The sequence below is a fragment of the Bubalus kerabau genome, chromosome 1 (assembly GCF_029407905.1).
Source record: "Bubalus kerabau isolate K-KA32 ecotype Philippines breed swamp buffalo chromosome 1, PCC_UOA_SB_1v2, whole genome shotgun sequence".
Lineage (NCBI taxonomy): Eukaryota > Metazoa > Chordata > Mammalia > Artiodactyla > Bovidae > Bubalus > Bubalus kerabau.
The window spans coordinates 209160625-209181661 of NC_073624.1; the positions used below are offsets into that span (position 1 = coordinate 209160625).

Below are 21037 nucleotides of genomic sequence, written 5' to 3' on the forward strand. Positions count from 1 at the left end.
GAGACGTGATTAATCCCGCCGCGCCATCCGGCGGGTGAGGACCCTCAGAAAAGCCCCGAGTGAGTCGCCAGTCCACATGAGGTCTAGCTTGGATCAGCTTTGGAAAATAGAGCCCGGGCCGTATCACCAGAGGAGAGAATACTGCTCGCGGGAACCTGGGTAGACTCCCAGGAGGGGTAAATGAGATAGGTGGGGTGCGTGGCGCAGGAGGGACTCGCTTCTCTCCGTCACACAAGGCAGATCTCATCCGAAGAATCACGCTTTGCGTCAAGAGCCGAATGGATCTGCCCCACACTGGCACGATGGGGCATTTGTGCGGCCTGAACTCCTAGATTCTTCAATCCCAAAGTGACTACCCTACTGGAAGGCCACCTCATTGAAGAAGCCGGATTTCGAGGACCAAAGGCAGACTTCCCGGGGTCTTAAACACAGCCCCACTCGCAACTAAAATAATAGATTCCCAGAGTACGGAGGTGGATGTGGAGCGTTCACAGGCGCTCCCGGCGCAAGGAAGAAGAACGAATTAGAGAACACGGCAAAGGCCCTGGCCCGAGTCAGTGACGGGAGGGGAACAAAAAGACTCGCTATGAATTTGCCAAGAAGACGCGCAGAAAGAAGCGAGGGAGGGGTCGCTGGGGAGAAGGCGCGCGGAGCCAGCGGAATCGGTGATCGCCAAGTCCAAGGGAGCAGTGGGTCTGGTTCTTAAAGAGATAATGCTAGAGGAGGGGTGGAGGGAGCGAAAAGTGGCGGCCACTTGAGGGGCAAAAACACTCAGATCTGCTTAATTTAAGTCTACCCTTTCAGTATGGCGAAAAGTCGTGTTGGCAAGCGCATCTTCCCCCCTCCAGAAAAAAAAAGGGTGGGGGGAAAAAGGTAATCAGGCCCCAGCGAGATTTGAACTCGCGACCCCTGGTTTACAAGACCAGTGCTCTAACCCCTGAGCTATGGAGCCAACTGCGATTCTGCACTCTGCGCACGAGCAGTTGATACCGCTATGGTCACCGCGCAGCCGCAGACAGAAGAGCGACGCGGAAAGGCGGGGCCCACGCCCCTCAGCCAGTGACCGCCCTGTCCGGCTGCCACAGCTGAGTCTGCAGCGTCAGTAAGTGTCAGTGTCACAGACTGAGCCGCAAATCCTGGGAGAAAGTCCAGCGTAGAGGGGACCACGTGGGTGGCGGAAGCTGGGAAGGATCGGGTGAGGGCGGGGCGCGCTGCGGAAGAGGGTGGGGCCACCAGTGGGCGGAATTGTTGGAGGGCCGGGGGCCTTCCTCCTGCCCTTGGAATCAGGGGCAAGACTTGAGTAGAGAGGTCCACTAGTAATTGTGTATGAGAATAGGGTTCAGGGAGAAGGCAATGGCACCCCACTCCAGTACTCTTGTCTGGAAAATCCCATGGACGGAGGAGCCTGGTAGGCTGCAGTCCATGGGGTCGCTAAGAGTCGGACACGACTGAGCGACTTCACTTTCACTTTTCACTTTCATGCATTGGAGGAGGAAATGGCAACCCACTCCAGTGTTCTTGCCTGGAGAATCCCAGGGACGGGGGAGCCTGGTGGGCTGCCGTCTATGGGGTCGCACAGTGTCGGACACGACTGAAGCGACTTAGCAGCAGCAGCATAGGGTTCAAGGCCGAGGCCCTGAGGGGAAGGCTAAAGGAATGGTGTCAATATGCCTGTCCTGAGAGGAATCCAGCTAGGCTGGTAGAAGAGATGATCAGGAGAGAGAGATTGGTAGAGAATGGTGAGAAAATCAGGTGGTCAGTGTGTTAACGATTGCATCAGGACAGGAGACGCAGATCACTGGGTAGCCAGGCCCAGCGAAGTTTCCTAGGTGCCTTCCTGTTTGGATGCTGAGGACCAGTGTGAGGGTCTGGTGTCAAGGATGTGGGTTCTCATATCTATCGCAACTTAAAGCAAATTATTAAAAAGCAACCCTTAGAACCCTGTCTTGGACTTTGGGAGAGCTGGATCCATCATGGCCCCCCAAAGGACCCATGGAGCAAAGGGCAGAGGTTGAAAGCCCAGGTATGGGACAGGAACCCTAGCCCAGAAATGGTCAGAAAATGTGTCTGTAGTTGGTAGAACTTGGTCTGATGGCCCAATCTGTTCTTTGGTGCCTTCAAGGCCAGATGACTGATCACTGGGTAGCCAAGCCCAAGGAAGTTCCCTAGGTGCCCTCCTGTCTGGATGCTGAGGACTAGTGTGAGGGTCTGGTGTCAAGGATGTGGGTTCTCATATCAAAGTAGCTCTCAAGGATCCAGGACCAATGAACAGGTAGTGTCAGAAGGAAACCAAATTAGGCCAGTCATTGCTTTCAGAGGCCCAGACATCTCAGAGAGCTTACAATGGTCACAGGATGGAAGAGGAAAATGTATACACAGGCATACTCACACCAGCATTGTGACATCCTAAGTCACTGCACCACCCTGGAGACCAAGAGAGAACATCTCTCTTACCAACCACGTGTGATTGTTATGTATTGTTACGTCTTCGGATATGTATATATCTATCTAGTTATTCTACAAACTCTGACAGACATATAGTCATATTCACAAACATAAAAGCTGAAAATATACACACAGACAGCCAGCTCTGCAGTGCCCAGACCTGATCCTACAGGCACCTCCACCAGTCACCCTACCTTCTGTGATCCATAAGTGTTGCCATACTTCAGCACAGTTATTAGAGGATAGAAAGGGTAATTGTGACACTCAGTCAAAAAGCCATACAAGCCATACAGCCATACCTGAGGGTTTGATGATTTTCCTTGTAGAAATCAGTATATTCAAATACATGGATTGGGTACAGTGTTCTAGAGCTATACAACATAGGATTTACCCTTTGGGATGCTGCTGTAGGCTGGACTCTTAAATGATCCTGTCCCCAGCCTATAGGACACTGGATTCTGATTGCCTGGTGTTATGTCCACTGGGTCTACCTCTAGAACAGTGTCATGCTGGCCTGACGAAAACATCTCTCTTACAGTCCCTTGTATGCAAAGTGTGCTTGAAGTATCTCAGGGACAGAGCATGGAAACTCCAAGATGCTTGTAAGTCAGACTATTTAATTGTCACTGTCCCTGCATGCCAACAATATGTGCAGGACAGAATTAGGTCTGAGACTGGCTTTCATCTAGCTAGGTAGCTAGGTAATGGGGGAAGGAAACCTTTGACCTTCACCTAAATATGGGGTGGCTAATATTAATATTTTACAACAACAAATCAATAATAGGGTGTGACCATACTGACTTAGGTCTGTTCGTACCTAAATCCTATATGCATACTTATAAATGCCCTCTATAAAATTTACATGGCCCTGCACCCCATTCCTGAGATCTAAGACATATACACACATACAGATGTTCCTCACACACATAACACACATGGCCACCTAGTCTGGCAGAAACTTTGCTCACAACTGCTCTTGCATTCAAACTGGGGGAGTTAAGAATTAGCCAAGGCACCATACAAATGAGCTCACAGTCTGTATTTCCATCCCCTTTTCCAGGAGCATACTAAGCAGTGAATAGCCCACCTCCACTCTCCCAGAAATGCAGCCATACAGAAGCTGGGGAACAGTTAGCCAAGGGAATAACACAGGCCAGGGTACAGACTGAGCAGAGCTTGAAATCAGGGTCTTCTGCCATTGGCATACATTTGAGAAGCTCCAGGAACTGTCTGTCAGGGGTATGCCTGGGCCCTGCACATTTCCATGCTGGAGTTAATTGCTTCTGTAAAATTATAAGTGCTGCCTTGAGTTTCAAAATTCCATAATCTTTGGTCTCCTGTCCCAGGGGAGACTGTACTTTGGCACTTGGAAAGGTTTAGGCAAATGTGAGAATGTGGGATTGTCACTGTGGCCAAGGATATACATATAATCTCATCAGGCAAAGCTGTGTTGAGTGACAGCAATGTCAATAGGCTGTTGTCCTGGGCTGTTCCAATTGTACATATCAAGGGTCTCTTCCCACTTCTGGCCTAGACTCTCCTTTGGGCTGGGAATACCATGCTCCTCCCTGAGTAGACGACTTTGTCAAGCTAGCCAGATCCAGGTTCTGAAGGCAAAGCTGGCAGCTGACAAGAAGGCAAAACAGGAGGGATCATGAAGCTGAGCAGTCTGGGAGGAAGCTGCCCCCTTGCACAGCCAAGAGCTTGGTTTTGTTCCATGGAACTAGAGGTCCTGCTGAATTGGGGCAGTGATAGGAAGCACCTCTGATGGAGCTGGGCTCCTCTCACCTCCACCTCCTTACAGCTCATGCCAAATCCTCACCAGGACAACAGGCAAGAGACAGAAGGGAGAGTCCAAGGCCATATATTCCCCTGCTGAATTAACCTTAGAATCCTTTTCCCCAGTAGCCCAATCTCATGTGTTTGATGTTGTGGTCTGCAGAAGCCCCTCTAAGGCAGCCTGGGGCAACAGTCAGGAAGACAGACCCAAAGTGTCCAGGAGGTTCCATCCGAGGGCAACAACCCTTCCCATGGGCAGCCAGGACTGGGAGGAGTTCACCCTTGACTGGTTTACTCCCTCCGGGAGGCTGGACAATGACTCTCAAGGCCAGATTCGCAAGTAGGTGCCGGTAGAGCAGACAGAGAAAAGAGGGAACACGCGCTCTTGGAAGTTGACGCGGAAGGTATAGATGTGGCGCATGTCCTCTGCAGCGTAGAAGGACACAGCCCCCACCTCCAGGTCCAGGGCGACCCGCACGCGGGACAGGTGTCCACAGCTGAGGGGCGTCCGTTCAGGGCTGGTCACCGCCCAGTACTGCCCGTTGTTGAGCTGCAGCGCCCAGACGCCCTCCTCCGGGGTGAAGGGCGTGAGACCCTTGCGGCGCACGCTCTCACGGGCCACGCCGAAGGCCCAGCCGTCCTTGGAGCCCACTTCCACTTCCCAGTGGTGCCTCCCAGAGGAGAAACCGCAGGAAGCCAGAACTCGTGTGTTGGTGTCGAAGCGGCGCGGGTGGCTGGGCAGGTCCTGGGCTGCTTGTCCGAGGCGCACGCTCTTAAGATCCAGAGAGAGGATGAGGCGGGGGTTGGCCGTGTCGGGGTCCAAGGTCAGCTCCACTGCGGGGGATGGGTGGTTTAGGGGAGGTGGGGAGACAGACAGAGGACTTCCCATGCAGGCTCCTTGCACAGCTCCCCTTGCCCAACTGTCCCCTCAAATAAGTATATGTTGAAATCACACAGCTACAGTTTATGGGCTTGATTTGGATCTCAATTCACACAAATTGATAAATCCAATTTAAAACACTTGTATCATAATTTATGGAAAAGTTTTTCCATAAGGTTTTCTTTGATATTGTATTACCTTTTGATACTATGTAAAATTTTACTTAAAACATATATGTATTATTAAACTGTATTTTTTAGCAAAAAGACACCTGGGGAATTTTGGACACTAGATACTGGAAAGAATCATTAATTTTTTATTTATAACAATAGTTTCCTCTTTATGCTTTTTAAAAAGTATGTCTCTTTAGAGACAGCATACTGAGATATATATGAAATCACAGTTATCTATGATTTGCTTCAAAATAATCCAGTGGCAAGAAGTGGGTAGGGACGTTTATGAAAAATACTAGTCATGAGTTGATAATTGCTGAAGGTATATGATGAGTACATAATACTTGTTATGCTCTTCTCTCTACTTTAGTGCATGTTTGAAACCTTCCATAATGAAAAGTTAAAATACGCATACTTGCTGTAAGTACTACTATGTTCCAGGTCTGTTCTAGGCCCTGTGAATCCCACAGAGGAATATCCCTGCCCTCCTGCAGCTTCCTTTCTATGGGGAGAAGGAGGAGAGACAATAAATGATAAAGGGATCAGAAGAGCAGGCTGTAATTTCAACTAGACAGGCCAGGGAAGGCCTTACCGAAAATGTGCATATGAGCACAGACATCAAGGAGATGAGAAAGCCAGACAGGTGGCTGTCTGGGGGAAGGGTGTTCCAGGCCCTGGCACAGCTGGTGCAGTGCAAAGGCCCTGAGGTAGCTGTGTGCTCCTGGTGCATTCCAGGAGCAGCAAGCGCGTGTGTGACTGCACAGAGTGAACCAGGGGAAGAGTATGCAGTGAGGCTAGATTTCATGAGACCTTGAAGACCAGTTACCCCACCCCTCACTGAGTGAGAGGGAGAGGCAGGGCTGTCACAGAGTCCTGAGCAGAGGAGGTCTGATTCAGTTGGTTTACTAGGTAAGATATGACTTGGCTTAGTCATCAGCATCAGGAATATGTGCCTTCCCCTCCCCACTTTCCCAGCCCATTGGGGTTAGATCCCACTCACCCCAGAACTCTGCAAGAGTAATAACCGCTTCCCTTCCTGTTTTCAGTCTGACCCCTGACCCAGTACACAACCCCTGTCCCCAGAAGAGGTCTCCGTCTGTCTGGGAGTGGGAACAGGAAAGAGAGATTTGTCCAGGTGACTGACAAGCACTTCCAGATCTAAATACCCCAAGGTGCAGGGCACTCCTACTCTGGAATGACCCATAGCTTTATCGGCCTATGGGCCCCACTGTGACATGAAGGAATCATAATTATGAGGATGAGGGAGAAAGGACAGCTGATGGCAGAGTTGCTTAGGTAGATGGGCAGAAGGAACCAACCATGCACAGAGCCCAGAGAGACAGTTACTGTATCTCCACATGGCCAAATGACAGGTACTCACTGTCACAACAACCATCGTACCTTTTTCCTCTTTCTCCAGCTCTCCCCGAAGATCCTCTGAAGAGAAGAAACAGAGCAGGTTGTGCATGAATGACATGGAAAATTTCTATCTGGCAATGACAGTGACACCATCTCTTGACTTGTAAGCCCCACTGACTCACTCACTCCCCAGATAACCTAGAGATGACAGGCAGGTACCGGGCCAAGCACAAGGGCAGAAAGGGGACAATAGTCTAACTCTACCTCTCCCACTTTCCCCTATTTTGTCTGGAGCCATTCTGAGCTGAGCTCTCCTTCCTCATCCTTCTTTCTGCCCCTAATGACCCTCGACTCCATCTGTCTTCAGCTGAAGCTTTGTGTCCTGGGGTAGGGTTGGGGGTTCTAAATAAATTAGCCACCACTAACTGCCCGAACCAATCTGGCTTTGAGAGACACACTAGTTCCTGTTTTATCACACAGCTTCTGGAAAGGCACATCCTTAGGACCCTAAACCACCAACACCAGGACTGTAAGGCCCAGCCCCACACACAGGCCCCTACCTTTGAACTTCTTGAGCAGCCCCTTTAAGACAAAGGTCTTGAGGGAAGCATTCCAGACTTTATTCTTCATCTCAGAAGAGACTGTGGTTGGCTTGGGGGCAGGCACATTGCTGCACCTGCAGGACAAGGACCCTGAAAAAGGCCCACAACCACTGTCCCACTCCCCCTGGGCTTGACAATTAGAATAGTGAGGTCCTCTGGGTAAAGAATGGTGAAAAGAAGAGCCTGACCCTGTGCCGAATACCCATGGCCAGGCAGCAGATGTTTGCCTCATAAAGTACTCAGGTAAGTTGGTGAGGGGAACAGGAGGTGAGAAGTCAGGATGGGGAATGACAAGAGGAAGCACAGTAGAAGAGAAGAGCCACCTTAGAGAGGCCTCAGGTATTGTTAGGTCCACTTACCTGCTTAGTGTGTTTTTGAATTCCTGGAAGGAAAGGTGAGAGAAAAACAAATCAGCATTCACCTTTGAGAAAATAAAACTGGTCCCTTGCCCTGCTTCCAGAGGAATAAGCAATATGGAGATGCATTACCCCACACATACACACTGCTTGCATGGGCCCCACGTGGCAACAGCTTCCTCATATGGCAGACCACTGCATGTCTCATCAACAAGGTAGACCCCTCAACCCTGCCCACACCTCTGCAATTGCTCCCATCATTACAGAATCATCACTGGAGACAAGTGCCAGGAGTCAACGTTGCTTCTGCTTTTAACATAGCCTAAGAAAACTGATGGGGCTTCTCTAGTGGCTCAGATGGTAAAGAATCTGCCTAAAATGCCAGAGACCTGGGTTCGATCCCTGGGTAGGGAAGATCCCCTGCAAAAGGAAATGGCAACCCACTCTAGTATTCTTGCCTGTACAGAAGAGCCTGGCTGGCTATAGTCCATGGGATTGCAAAGAGTTGGACATCACTGAGTGACTAACACTTTCAAGACAACTGACAGCCCTTATTCAACAACTGGTCACTCAGATCAGTGCTTTTTTCCCCCATATATTATTATTTTTCTTCTTTTTATTTTTTAAATTATGAAAGTATGATGACACATTTACCAGAGACTTGGAAAATACAGAACAAAGTTACATACAGTTCCACTATATATCACAATTATTTTTTAAGTAGATAAGAATTTTAGTTGCATTTTCAATATCAGACTCTCAAAAATTAAAAAAATGAATAGACAGATAAGTAGAAGGATATAATAGATCTGAAAAGCACTGTGAACCAATCCAACATAATTAAGATTTATACAATTTTCAGACAACAGCAAGATACAAATTCTATTCAAGTTCCCATAGACTATAAACCAGGAAACATTGGAACATATTCAGGGACATAAAGTGTTAGTCGCTCAGTCATGTCCATAAAACAAGGTGAAAAAATTCTTAGACCAGTGCCTTTTAAATGACCATTCTTTTTAGGGGGTGGGGGGGGTGGTGGGGTGCTGCATGGCTTGTGGGATCTTATTTCCCTGATCTGTGTGGAAGCACAAGAGTCCTAACCACCAGGGAATTCCCTTAAATGACCTCTCAATCCATTTGTCCATTTGTGACTTGTGAAGTTTAATTAGTGGGTTGTGACTATTTATTTTAGAAGGACATATGATAGGAAAGATCAAAGTGCACCATATGTAGTACAGGTGTTATTTTCTGAGACTTTTTTCACACATATGTATATAATAGAATGCATTGTAAGATATATTATTGTGGATCATGGTCAAGAAAAATTTTAATCACATCCTTTTAGACTGCTAACCCCAGGAAAATCAGGGCTTTTCTCTTCAATACCCTTTGGCTCCAGATTGTGTGATTCTACTAAACTAATTCTGTTCTCGCTGCTGTTTCCTCATTTGAAAAGTAGGAGGGATACATTCAAGCCTCCTGTCTTAAAATTAATGACTCATACCCCTGGCCAAGCCAGACTCACCTGGAGAAAGTCAAGATCAGGCCTGCAAGTTGTCTCCTGGATCTGACTGCTGAGCTTGGAGAGCTGGGCAATCTCATCCCCAAGCTGGGCCAAGTTCTCATTCTGCTTCTGTGTCACCTCCCGGGACAGCTCCTCCAGGCGGCCTAGAAGTCGACCCTCCTGTTCCACCAGGAAGGCCCGCAAAGCCTGGAACTCTGCCCCTACCTTCTCCTGCTCAGCTGCCATCTGCTTCTGTCTCAGGAGAAATGAAGTTGAAGAAGGCAAGGGATGTGGTCATCAATGGGTCATCGATCCCATCCCATTTGGATGGGACCCTCTGTGCCATCTCACAGGAAGGGTTCCATCTCCCTCCATGCTCGGGGGTCAGAGACTCATGTACACATACCCACAGTACACACACTCTAGTTTAAGTATCACAGTTCCGAGTATGCAGTAGCCTCAACATGTGCTTTCCCTTCCCCTGTCACAGTTGTGCCCATGTGTTACTTTAGACCTGGGCTCTCCCATCAACCTAGGACAACTTCAAACTCATTCCAGAACCACCCAGGGCTGCAGTTTCCTCATTTGAAAAATGGAAGGGATAAATCAGTGCCTTCTGTAGTTACTGTAAAGATTAAGCTGAGGTCCCCAAACACATTTATTTTGTGTTAAAAACAAGACAACAGGCTCCAAATGGAGTCACTTATGCTAAGCCCCATGTCACCAAACCGAGACCTAATTACAGTTTCAGCTCTCAGAAATATTACCTTAAACCATCCTATAAGGAATGGCCTCCTCAACGTTTGTTTAGTAACCTGTCTGATAAAACCATGCCAGCCACTACAAGGAAAGCAACTTTGCAGTAGCCAACCCACTTTTCTGTGTGTGTGACCAAATTTATGATCTTTATTCTGCGGAAATCCAAACACATTATGGTTTCAAGTAGAGTTGGAAAGTTGGAAAACATTAAAGTTGCAGAGTTGGAAAACACCTCTTATAGCACACAGTGAGATCTCAAACGTTATGCTGTCGAACTCTTCTCACTTGTATTTAGTTCAACATTTTTGGCAATGATTTAATAGATGATTTACAAGGCAACTTTAAGGTGTGACTTTGAAGCAAAACTTTTGTGGAGCTGGGGGTGCCAGTGAAAATTCGTTTTAAGACACAGAAATTTAAAGTGAACCAACAATGTAACTGGCTGTCAGACAGACAAGCCAACATAGTACCCTAAGTCATTGTTAGGCTGCAAGGCTGAAGCAAGGTATGGAGAGATGGTGTCCGACCTCACATTTAAAGAAGCACATTCAGTGTTAAAACACGTACTAATAGAATATCAAAATTGCAAAATTGGAAGTAAATTTTAAATAACTCTACTTTCACAGCTTTTTGTTTTGTTTTTTCTGTTTTTGGCCACATGGCATGTGGGATCTTAGTCCCCTCAGTAGGGATTGAACCCATGCCCTTGCATTTGTAGCATGGAATTCTAAACACCGGACCTGCCAGGGAAGTCCCTCAAAGCACTTCTGATATTTAAATTCCCTCTCTAATCAGACACCCAAGTCACTTTAGGACCATAAATCATGTTGATGAATCAGTTTATAAGCCCTTACTAGTGCTGACTGAGGCTCCACAGGCAGCAAAGACAGTTCTTATTCAGAATATGTGTCAGTTTCAGCCAAGATAAAATACTTTCCCTTCCAGGGTGGAAGAGGTCCAAGGCAATCCATCTGCTACCAAGTAACTGGTTTCCTTCAAGGATGATGCTGTATCAGGCCTCCACATTGCTTCTGTTGCTACCAGGCTGAATATTGTGTGGATCACAACAAACTGTGGAAAATTTTTAAAGAGATGGGAATACCAGACCACCTTACCTGCCACATGAGAAACCTGTATGCAAGTCAAGAATCAACAGTTAGAACCAGACGTGGAACAACAGACTGGTTTCCAAATTGGGAAAGGAGTACGTCAAGGCTTCATATTGTTACCCTGCTTATTTAACTTCTATGCAGAGTACATCAGCCAAAACACTGGGCTGGATGAATCACAAGCTAAAATCAAGATTGCTGAGAGAAATAGCAAACTCAGATATGCAGTTGATACCACTCTAATGACAGAAAATGAAGAGGATCTAAAGAGCCTCTTGATGAGGGTGCCAGAGGAGAGTGAAAAAGCTGGCTTGAAACTCAACATTCAAAAAATGAAGATCATGACATCCGGTCCCATCACTTCATGGCAAATAGAGGGGGAAAAAGTGGAAACCAGATTTTATTTTCTTGGGCTCCAAAATCACTGCAGATGGTAACTGCAGCCATAAAATTAAAAGACACTTGCTCCTAGGAAGGAAAGCTATGACAAACCTAGACAGTGTAGTAAAAAGCAGAGACATCACTTTGCTGACAAAGTGGTAGCCATTTAGTCAAAGCTATGGTTTTTCCAGTAGTCGTGTATGGATGTGAGAGTTGAACCATAAAGAAGGGTGAGCACCGAAGAATTGATGCTTTTGAATTGTGGTAATGGAGAAGATTCTTGAGTTCCTTGGACTGCAAGGAGATAAAACCTGTCAATCCTAAAATAAATTAATCCTGAATATTCATTGGAAGGACTGATACTCAAACTGAAATTCCAATACTTCGGCCACCTGATGTGAAGAGCCAACTCATTGGAAAATTGAAGGCAAAAGGAGAAGGGGGCGGCAGAGGATAAGATGGTTATATAGCATCACCAACTCAATGGACATGAGTTTGGGCGGACTCCAGCAGATGGTGAAGGAAGCCTGCTGTGCTACAGTCCATGGGGTCAAAAAGAGTTGGACAGGACTTAGCGACTGAATACAACAGCAAAGAAAGAAGAAAGTGAAATCAATGCCAGTGATCAGAGGTAACAGCATATCCACAAGAACTAAGTGAGAATATGCTGTGTGCAAGCTTTATATTCCATTCTTTCCATTATTACTATTCATGGGATTTTCTCCCCTGTGTTTTTAGACCCAGACTCTCGCCCAGGGATGGGGGAGCCTGGTGGGCTGCCGTCTCTGGGGTCGCACAGAGTCGGACACAACTGAAGCGACTTAGCAACAGCAGCAGCTCGCCCCTGATCCTCTTGATTCTTTACACAAACACATGGGAGGGACTCTGTGTGATATCACAAGTGGGGCCTCTCGTGGCCAGTGAGAAGAATCCCATCCCTCCAGGGCAAGCTCAAATGTCAAAGTTCCTTTTCCCTGAAAATGTTATGGGAGGAAAGAGTAGCTAGAAGAGCAGACTGTAAGTGAGTTCTGAAGTCAGGCAACCCGGGGTTCAGGTCACTGCTGCCTAGTCTTCAGGATGTTGGGCAAACAGGCAGCAGAAATAAGGGGCACTTTACAGGTATCAGCTCCCTCAGTGATGACAACCACACAATGGCATGGATATACTCTCATCCCAATTTACAAATGGGGAGACGAAGACAGGTGAATTACCAGGAAGCGGGAAGTCAGGATTCTAATCCAGGGAGTCTGACCTCAAAGTCCAAGCTTCTTACACAACAACACAAGTGGAAATAACACAAGTGTAACAATATTTGCCAAAGTACTCTAAATCAGGGTTTCCAGCCTGGGTGCTATTGACATTTGAGGCTAGATAATTGTTTGTTGTGGAGGGCTTTGTCCTGTGCTTTACAGGATGTTTAAGCAGTACCCTGGCCTCTACCAGTAAACACCAGTAGAACCTCCGCCCCAGTGTTGACAACCAAAAATATCTCCAGGTGTCGCCAAATGTTCCCTGGGGCCCAAAATTGCCACCGGTTGAGAACCACTTCTCTAAATAGTAAGAGCATTTTCAAATAAAAATGTTCTTTCTCTGTTCTCATGGCAGCAATATTGTTTCATTAAGCAGGTATCTTGCAGTTATAAAGGATGTACGGGCCAGAGAGGGGTTGGCTGGGTGGGTGTAGGACAGAGTAGAAAGTGCTAAGCAAGGCCATGGGATGTAGGATCAGAGACCATGAAGCTGCCCAAGCTGAAGGCCCTCTGGTCATAGATATACAGCAATGGCCAAAGAGCCACACGTTTATTCCTTTTTCCAGCAGAGAGCGTGGAGGTGTGGAGGGGTGAGTTCTTCCTTATGGAAGGAAGTGAATGTTCAGAAGAGAAGGCCTGAGGTGTGCACCGAATGCAAGTGTACCCGATGCGGTTCAGGATCAGGAAAGAACACTGGGGCATCTGTACACATGCCTCCCCTTCACCCCACCTCTCCTCCCTTTAAGGACAGAGGGGTCCTCAGATTCCTTTCCCTCCATTTTCCAACTTCACAACTAGACGGTCCTGTGCTAACAAGCAGGAACTGAATTTTCGGGATAGAAAATAACAGTGACCCACATTTCCCCACCTTAAAATGAACCCCATTTCACTTTTCTGTTTCACTTCAAGGAAGACAAAATACCACCCCAGGCTCTGGGCACAGGGGTGCTGGCACAGTCAGCTGCTGAAAACCCAAGTCCCCAAACCTTCTGCCCTCTGCTGGGTGGGGAACAGCTCTGCCATCCCCTCCTCCACCCCCAATCCCCTCTCTCCTAGCTTCAATTTCAAAATCTAAAAAACTCAAAATGAAGAAAAAGTTTTTTTCATAACTCCTTTGGTGGTAAAATTTGCCCTAAAACTGACAGAAGGCTACTTATTTTCCATTTATATGTTTCTCTACAGGAATATTAATGTATTCAATTACAAGATGCTCCACAGACCCTAACTGAGGTGTTATGTCATATTAGGGGGACTATACTTCCTGATTCACTGAGACAGTTCCAGTTTAAGCGAGATGTTTAAAAATAATTATTTTAGCTGTCCCTTTTACCCTCAAAAGTTCTGGTTACATAATAAATTATATGGTCACACTATATGATATGCATACTATTATATTTCCAAGAAGAGAAATGCAAAAAAGCAAAATGGCAGTCTCAGGAGGCCTTACAAATATCTGTGAAAAGAAAAGAAGCAAACAGCAAAGGAGAAAAGGAAAGATATACCCATTTGAATGCAGAGTTCCAAAGAATAGCAAGGAGAGATAAGAAAGCCTTCCTCAGTGATCAGTGCAAAGAAATAGAGGAAAATGATAGAATGAGAAAGACTAGAGATCTCTTCAAGAACATTAGAGATACCAAGGGAACATTTCATGCAAAGATGGGCACAATAAAGGACAGAAATGGTATGGACCTAAGAGAAGCAGATGATATTGGGAACAGGTGGCAAGAATACACAGAAGAATTGTACAAAAAAAGATCTTCATGACCCAGATAATCACGATGGTGTGATCACTCACCTAGAGCCAGACATCCTGGAATGTGAAGTCAAGTGGGCCTGAGGAAGCATCACTATGAACAAAGCTAGTGGAGGTGATGGAATTCCACTTGAGCTATTTTGAATCCTGAAAGATGATGCTGTGAAAGTGCTGCACTCAATATGCCAGCAAATTTGGAAAACTCAGCAGTGGCCACAGGACTGGGAAAGGTCAGTTTTCATTCCAATCCCAAAGAAAGGCAATGCCAAAGAATGCTCAAATGACCGCACAATTGCACTCATCTCACACGCTAGTAAAGTAATGCTCAAAATTCTCCAAGCCAGGCCTCAACAATACGTGAACCGTGAACTTCCAGATGTTCAAGTTGGTTTTAGAAAAGGCAGAGAAACCAGAGATTGAATTTCCAACATCCATTGGATCATCGAAAAAGCAAGAGAGTTCCAGAAAAACATCTGTTTCTGCTTTATTAACTATGCCAAAGGCTTTGACTGTGTGGATCACAACAAACTGTGGAGAATTCTTAAAGAGATGGGAATACCAGACCATCTGACCTGTCTCTTGAGAAACCTGTATGCAGGTCAAGAAGCAACAGTTAGAATTGGACATGGAACAACAGACTGGTTCCAAATTAGGAAAAGGAGTATGTCAAGGCTGTATATTGTCACCCTGCTTATTTAACTTATTTGCAGAGTACATCATGAGAAACGCTGGGCTGGAAGAAACACAAGCTGGAATCAAGATTTCCAGGAGAAATATCGATAACCTCAGATTGCAGATTACACCACCCTTATGGCAGAAAGTGAAGAAGAACTAAAGAGCCTCTTGATGAAAGTGAAAGAGGAGAGTGAAAAAGTTGGCTTAAAGCTCAACATTGAGAAAACTAAGATCATGGCATCCAGTTCCATCACTTCATGGCAAATAGATGGGGAAACAGTGGAAATAGTGGCTGACTTTATTTTGGCGGGGCTCCAAAATCTCTGCAGATGGTGATTGCAGCCATGAAATTAAAAGATGTTTGATCCCTGGAAGAAAAGTTATGACCAACCTAGACAGCATATTAAAAAGGAGAGACATTACTTTGTCAACAAAGGTCCATCTAGTCAAGGCTATGGTTTTTCCAGTAGTCATGCATGGATGTGAGAGATGGACTATAAAGAAAGCTGAGCACTGAAGAATTGATGCTTTTGAACTGTGGTGTTGGAGAAGACTCTTGAGAGTCCCTTGGACTGCAAGGAGATCCAACCAGTCCAGCCTAAAGGAGATCAGTCCTGAGTGTTCATTGGATGGACTGATGTTGAAACTGAACCTCCAATACTTTGGCCACCTGATGCGAAGTGCTGACTCATTTGAAAAGACCCTGATGCTGAGAAAGATTGAGGGCAGGAGGAGAAGGGGACAGCAGAGGATGAGATGGTTGGATGGCATCACCGACACACTGGAGATGAGTTAGGGTAAACTCCTGGAGTTGGTGATGGACAGGGAGGCCTGGTGTGCTGCAGTCCATGGAGTTGTAAAGCATCGGACATGACTGAGCGACTGAACTGAACTGAACTGATATTTCTAAAATCCACCTCTGTTCCACAGGCACACACTTCAAAGCCAGAGTGGTAGGTGGCCCTCTGTTATCAGCCTGGGCATGGGGTTGGGGGAGGGGGAGCCAACCTGGGGGTTACCATTCTCACCAGGAGCTCCTTGCTCTCCTTCTCTTCTGTGGAACGAAAGGCCTCATAGTCCTCCAAATCCTTCTTCAAGACCTTCAGCCTGGACTCCAGAAGCTCCTGCAGGAGGGTGAGAAGGAAGACATTGGAGGGAGAAGATTCTGGAAACCCCCACATGGGCCTTCCTGAAACCACCCAGAAGAAATTGAAGGCCCTGTTCACTGAGGCGGAGGAGGCAGGATTGAAGCCACCTCTGGAAGTTGGGATGGATGCAGCCTACACAGGCTGCACTTAAGGGTACAGGGCAACTGCAAGCTGATTCCAAAGACCTCAGGGTCTCCGGTCCTCAAGATCATCTGTGCACAATCTAGGCTGAAATGCAAACACTCCAGCGCCCAGTCTGCCTAGTCCTCTTTTCCACTCTCCTCACGAGCATCAGAAAGCCATCTGGGTAGGAGGGCTGGAGCAGAGTCAGAGCAAAGAGAGACTGGGGACTGTGCCGCAGGCCTCCTAGTGCACACTCCAGCAAGTTGGCAGAAAAGGGAGGCGGCAGGCACCCAGAATCCCAGGTGGCTCTTGGCACTCTACTCAGCCCTGGATCCACTCACCCCCTTAGCCCAACCTCCTGGGAAGGTCGTCTCACTTGGCCACAAGAGGTGAGAGAACATTGAACAGAGCTATGCCCGTGGTAAGGGTTGATAGTAGGGGTAGCAGATATGGGGGTGTGAAGGAGGCACTACTAGAAGCCAGGGACCGACAGAAAATCGCCAAATCTGTGGGGTATCATGCAGTTGGTCCAGTATGGGCCCCAGAGGAAATGATAGGGGTGTGGGAGGCTGGTGACGGAGAAGAGAGCCGCGTTGAGTCCCGAAGCTAATGCCAGGCAGCATGGGATAGGACAAAAAAAGCAGGGGCTCACCTAGGCCTTCCTGCGTGAGCAGGAATGTAGAACCGGGACTGCAGGTCCCGAGAACCCGCATGGGTAGGGACGACGCTCACCTTAGCCTCCTGAACTGCCTCGTCCAGCGGCAACACGGCGTGAGCGCGGTGCTCGCGGGCGCGGTCGCACACCACGCAAATAGCCCGTCCGTCGTCCTGGCAGTAGAGCTTGAGCGGTTCGCCGTGCTGCGCGCACCCGGCCGCCACGGCCTCCGGAGGCCCGCGTTCTCCTGGCGCTCCGGCCGGCAGGCTGAAACGCCGCAGCAATGTGGCCACCGCGGCCAGCTGCCGGTTGGGCCGCAGCTGGCTGGGGCGCGCGGGCTCGCGACACTGCGGGCAGGGCAGCGAGAAGGACAGCGTGTGGGACACGGCGGTGGCCCTCGTCCCCGGGCGCTCCCAGCAGCGCGCGATGCAGGCGCGGCAGAAGCTGTGGCCGCACTCGACGGACACCGGCTCGCGGAAGAGCTCCAGGCAGATGGAGCAGGTCGCCTCTCCTTGCAGCTCTGCTGCCAGCGCCAGCGCCTCGGCCCCGGCACCTGGGCCAGTCCGCGGCCCCACTGCCGCCATGCGCGCTCCCAGCTCACCGAAGTCGGGCGACGCTGGGGAAGTTGCTGGACCCGACAGTGCGCCGCCGGGGCGGGTGTCCGAGCGGCCGCTGAAAGAGGAAGGGCGGGGCTGACGCCGGCTGGCAGAGACTAGAGCTGAGTGCTCCAGGCTGAGAAACGCTAGAGGAGGGTGCGTCTTGACAGCTAGTGGAGTAGCACAGGTCAAGGGGATCCAAGCGCGGGCCAGTGCCTTGCGTTCCCGCTCTGAGCCCCCTCAATACCCCGCCTTGGCCAGCGGCCTCGGAGGTCCCGCGGCCCTCTCTCCGTCTCTCCCTTATTTCAGCTCTAACGCGAACCTACGCTGTCCAAGCCTGACTCCGTCGGCCGTGAGAAACGGCCCGGGACAGGTGTAAGCACACGCCCACCTGGGCGCCATTCCCAGTTGCTGCCCGAGACCGACCCAGCACAGCCCGAGGGTCTGGCGCCCGACCACAGTGTCGGGTTCCCGGAGCACAGGTTTGTCCGGCCCTGTACTAAGTTAAATTTAGAATCTGGAACCTGGCTCTTGCTCCTACCCCCACCCACATGAGTGGCCTTTTATCCACTTTTGTAGCTACCTTTCTTGCATTTGTGTCCTCCCCTGCCCGTTTATTCTTTTTTTTTAATGCAAGTAATACACTTACAACCAATCCCCCCGCTTTATTCAGTGTTATCCTCCTCCCCTAAAAAACCCCCCATCCTCTATTGTCTCTTTATCTTTATTTGTACAGCTCTCTGCAGCCCTTCTGGAGCTGCCAATAATATTTGCTCACACCCGGTCTCCCCTCGGGGGCTTCCCTGGTGGCTCAGACGGTAAAGAGTTTGCTCGCAATTCGAAAACTCGGGTTTGATTCCTGGATCGGGTAGATCCCCTGGAGAAGAGAATGGCTACCCACTCCAATATTCTTCCCTGGAGAATTCCATGGACAGAGGAGTCTGGCAGGTTACAGTCCCTGGGGTCACAATGAGTCGGACACGACAGAGCGAGTAACACACACACGTCTCTCATGACTCCCTCTGGAGGGCACTCGAAGCAGATTTCTTCCTCAGCCTCCTCAGAAACCGCGCTTGTCAAGGTCACGGGTGACCGCAGCGATCATAACCCAAAGATGAAGGCAGGCGGCTTCTTAGGCTTTACCTCCTCTCTCCTCGGATGTTTCCTCCTTCTGGCACCATCTCTTCCTTCCGGGGTACTGTACTCCCTGGCTTTTCTCCCACTTCTGTGGCCTCCTACCAGCTTCTTGGTCACCATGGTTGTTTCCTCTTCCTCTCCCTGCCCTTGCTTGGTCCTTGGACTTTCTGTCTACGTTCACTTCCTTGTGATCTCTTCCACTTTCTTGCTTGAAAGACTTTCTCTCTGCTCTACAGACAAATCCCCAGCCCAACTCTTCCTAGGATACCTGGCTCCCACAGCCAACTCACTGGGCAGCATCTCCACATGAAGCATTCTAAGGGAGAGTTACACACTCGACACTTCCACAATGCACTTCTGTCTGCCCCTCCACCTGCTCTTCCCATAGCCTTCCCCACTACACTCCTTTAACAGCAACTCCATCCATCCAGGTGCTCAGGCCCAAACCGGTGAGTCTCTGAGACTCCCCAAGAGAGGGGAAATGTACAGGACCCACCCCTAATCCTCAGCATCTCTTCAGTTCTTCCACAGCATCATCACCTATAATTTGATGATCACAACATTTCTTTCCCCTTCTGTCCCTCTCCTGCCCTATCTTCTCCATCCAGCTGTGAGAACAATCCTGTTAAAATGTTAAGTCAGTTAGGGGCCCTCCTTTCCTCAAATTCTCCCATGGCTCCCACCTCTCTCAGAGTAAAAGTTGAAGTCTTCACACCGTCTAAAGGTACTATCCATTCTTTCTCTCCATCCCCTGCATACAAAGTGATAGGGGATGCATCCCCTCACCTCCTGTCACTCTACCCTGCTGCATGGACCCCCTTATTATTCCTGCAATAACATGTCACAAAGCTCCTACCTCAGGGCCTTTAAACTGGCTCTCACCTTCACTTGGACCTCTCTTTTCACAGACACTTTCATGGCTCACATTCCATCTCCTTTCAACCCTTTTCTTCAAACATCACCTTCTCAGAATCATGCTTTACTCCATTCTCTCTCTCAAGGCTGGCTCTATTTTCTCTTTAGCACTCAACCTCCTCTGAAACCAGAGCTGAAAGATGTAATGAACTATGTCAGTTTTGCTTATGGCCGAACTCCCAGTTTCTACAGCAGTTCTAGGTACACAACAGAGCTTGATAAGCTTTTCTTGGATTCAATTAATTTAAATATGGCTCAAAATTCAGATGTACAGAGCATTTAACAGTGAAAACCTTTGCCCATCGCCTATGCCCCAGCCCCCTTCCAATCCTGAGTGTCAACTTTGCAATTCTGAATTATTTTGTACAAATATTGCACACTTTACTACACTCCTTCTTCTCAACAATACTTGAAACAAGAACTTCCAGATGTACAAGCTGGATCTAGAAAAGGCAGAGGAATCAGAGATGAAATTGCTAACATCTGTTGGATTATAGAAAAAGCAAGAATATTCCAGAAAAACATCGACTTCTGCTTCATTGACTAAGCTAAAGCCTTTGACTGTGTGGATCACAACAAATTGTGGAAAATTCTTAAAGAAATGGAAATACCAGACCACCTCACCTGCCTCCTGAGAAACTGGTATGCATGTCAAGATACAACAGTTAGAATCAGACATGAAACAATGGACTGGTTCCAAATTGGGAAAGGAGTACATCAGGGCTGTGTATTGTCACCCTGCTTATTTAACTTCTGTGCAGAGTACATCAAGCGAAACGCCAGGCTGGATGAATCCCAAGCTGGAATCAAGATTGCTGGGAGAAATATCGATAACCTCAGATATGCAGATGACACAACCCTAATGGCAGAAAGTGAAGAGGAACTAAAAAGCCTCTTGATGGAGGTGAAAGAGCAGAGTGGAAAAACTGGCTTAAAACAACATTCAAAAAACGAAGATTATGGCATCCAGTCCCATCACTTCATGGCAAATAGCTGGGGAAACAATGAAAGCAGTGAGAGACTTATTTTCTTGGGCTCCAAAAGCACTGCAGATGGTGACTGCAGCCATGAAATTAAAAAAACGCTTACTCCATGGAAGAAAAGCTATGACAAACCTAGACAGCTTATTAAAAAGCAGACGTCACTTTGCGGACAAAGGTCTGCAGAGTCAAGCTATGGTTTTTCCAGTAGTCATGCATGGATGTGAGAGCTGCACAGTTGAGAGGCTGAACGCCAAAGAATTGATGCTTTCCAACTGTGGTGCTGGAGAAGACTTCTTGAGAGTCCCTTGAACAGCAAGGAGATCAAATCAGTAATCCTAAAGGAAATCAACTCTAAATATTCATTGGAAGGGCTGATACTGAAGCTCCAATACTTTGACCACCCAATGCGAAGAACTGACTCATTGGAAAACACCCTGATGCTGGGAAAGATT

At 48.0% G+C, this 21037-nt stretch overlaps 1 protein-coding gene and 1 non-coding gene across 4 annotated transcripts; both read right to left on the reverse strand.

The window, feature by feature from the left end:
* Window positions 1-879: 879 nt before the first annotated feature.
* TRNAT-UGU (transfer RNA threonine (anticodon UGU)) lies at window positions 880-952 on the reverse strand. The gene has a single exon. It is a non-coding gene; the product is annotated as a tRNA-Thr (tRNA).
* Window positions 953-3210: 2258 nt separating this feature from the next.
* On the reverse strand, window positions 3211-17910 carry TRIM7 (tripartite motif containing 7). Of its 3 annotated transcripts, none has more exons than XM_055552007.1 (7): window positions 17032-17908; window positions 16057-16152; window positions 9123-9353; window positions 7598-7620; window positions 7197-7312; window positions 6679-6714; window positions 3211-5058 (listed from the first exon to the last, which is right to left on the reverse strand). In XM_055552007.1, the coding sequence occupies exons 1-7, from the start codon at window positions 17536-17538 to the stop codon at window positions 4547-4549; spliced, it is 1521 nt and encodes a 506-aa protein (XP_055407982.1). In that variant the 5' UTR covers window positions 17539-17908; the 3' UTR covers window positions 3211-4546. The 3 variants fall into 3 exon arrangements, 2 of the variants coding, with proteins under 2 accessions (XP_055407982.1, XP_055407987.1); XR_008703928.1 differs by having other exon boundaries at window positions 4958-5058; window positions 7197-7328; window positions 17032-17910; XM_055552012.1 differs by lacking the exon at window positions 3211-5058 and adding an exon at window positions 5076-6377 and having other exon boundaries at window positions 17032-17910.
* Window positions 17911-21037: the final 3127 nt, after the last annotated feature.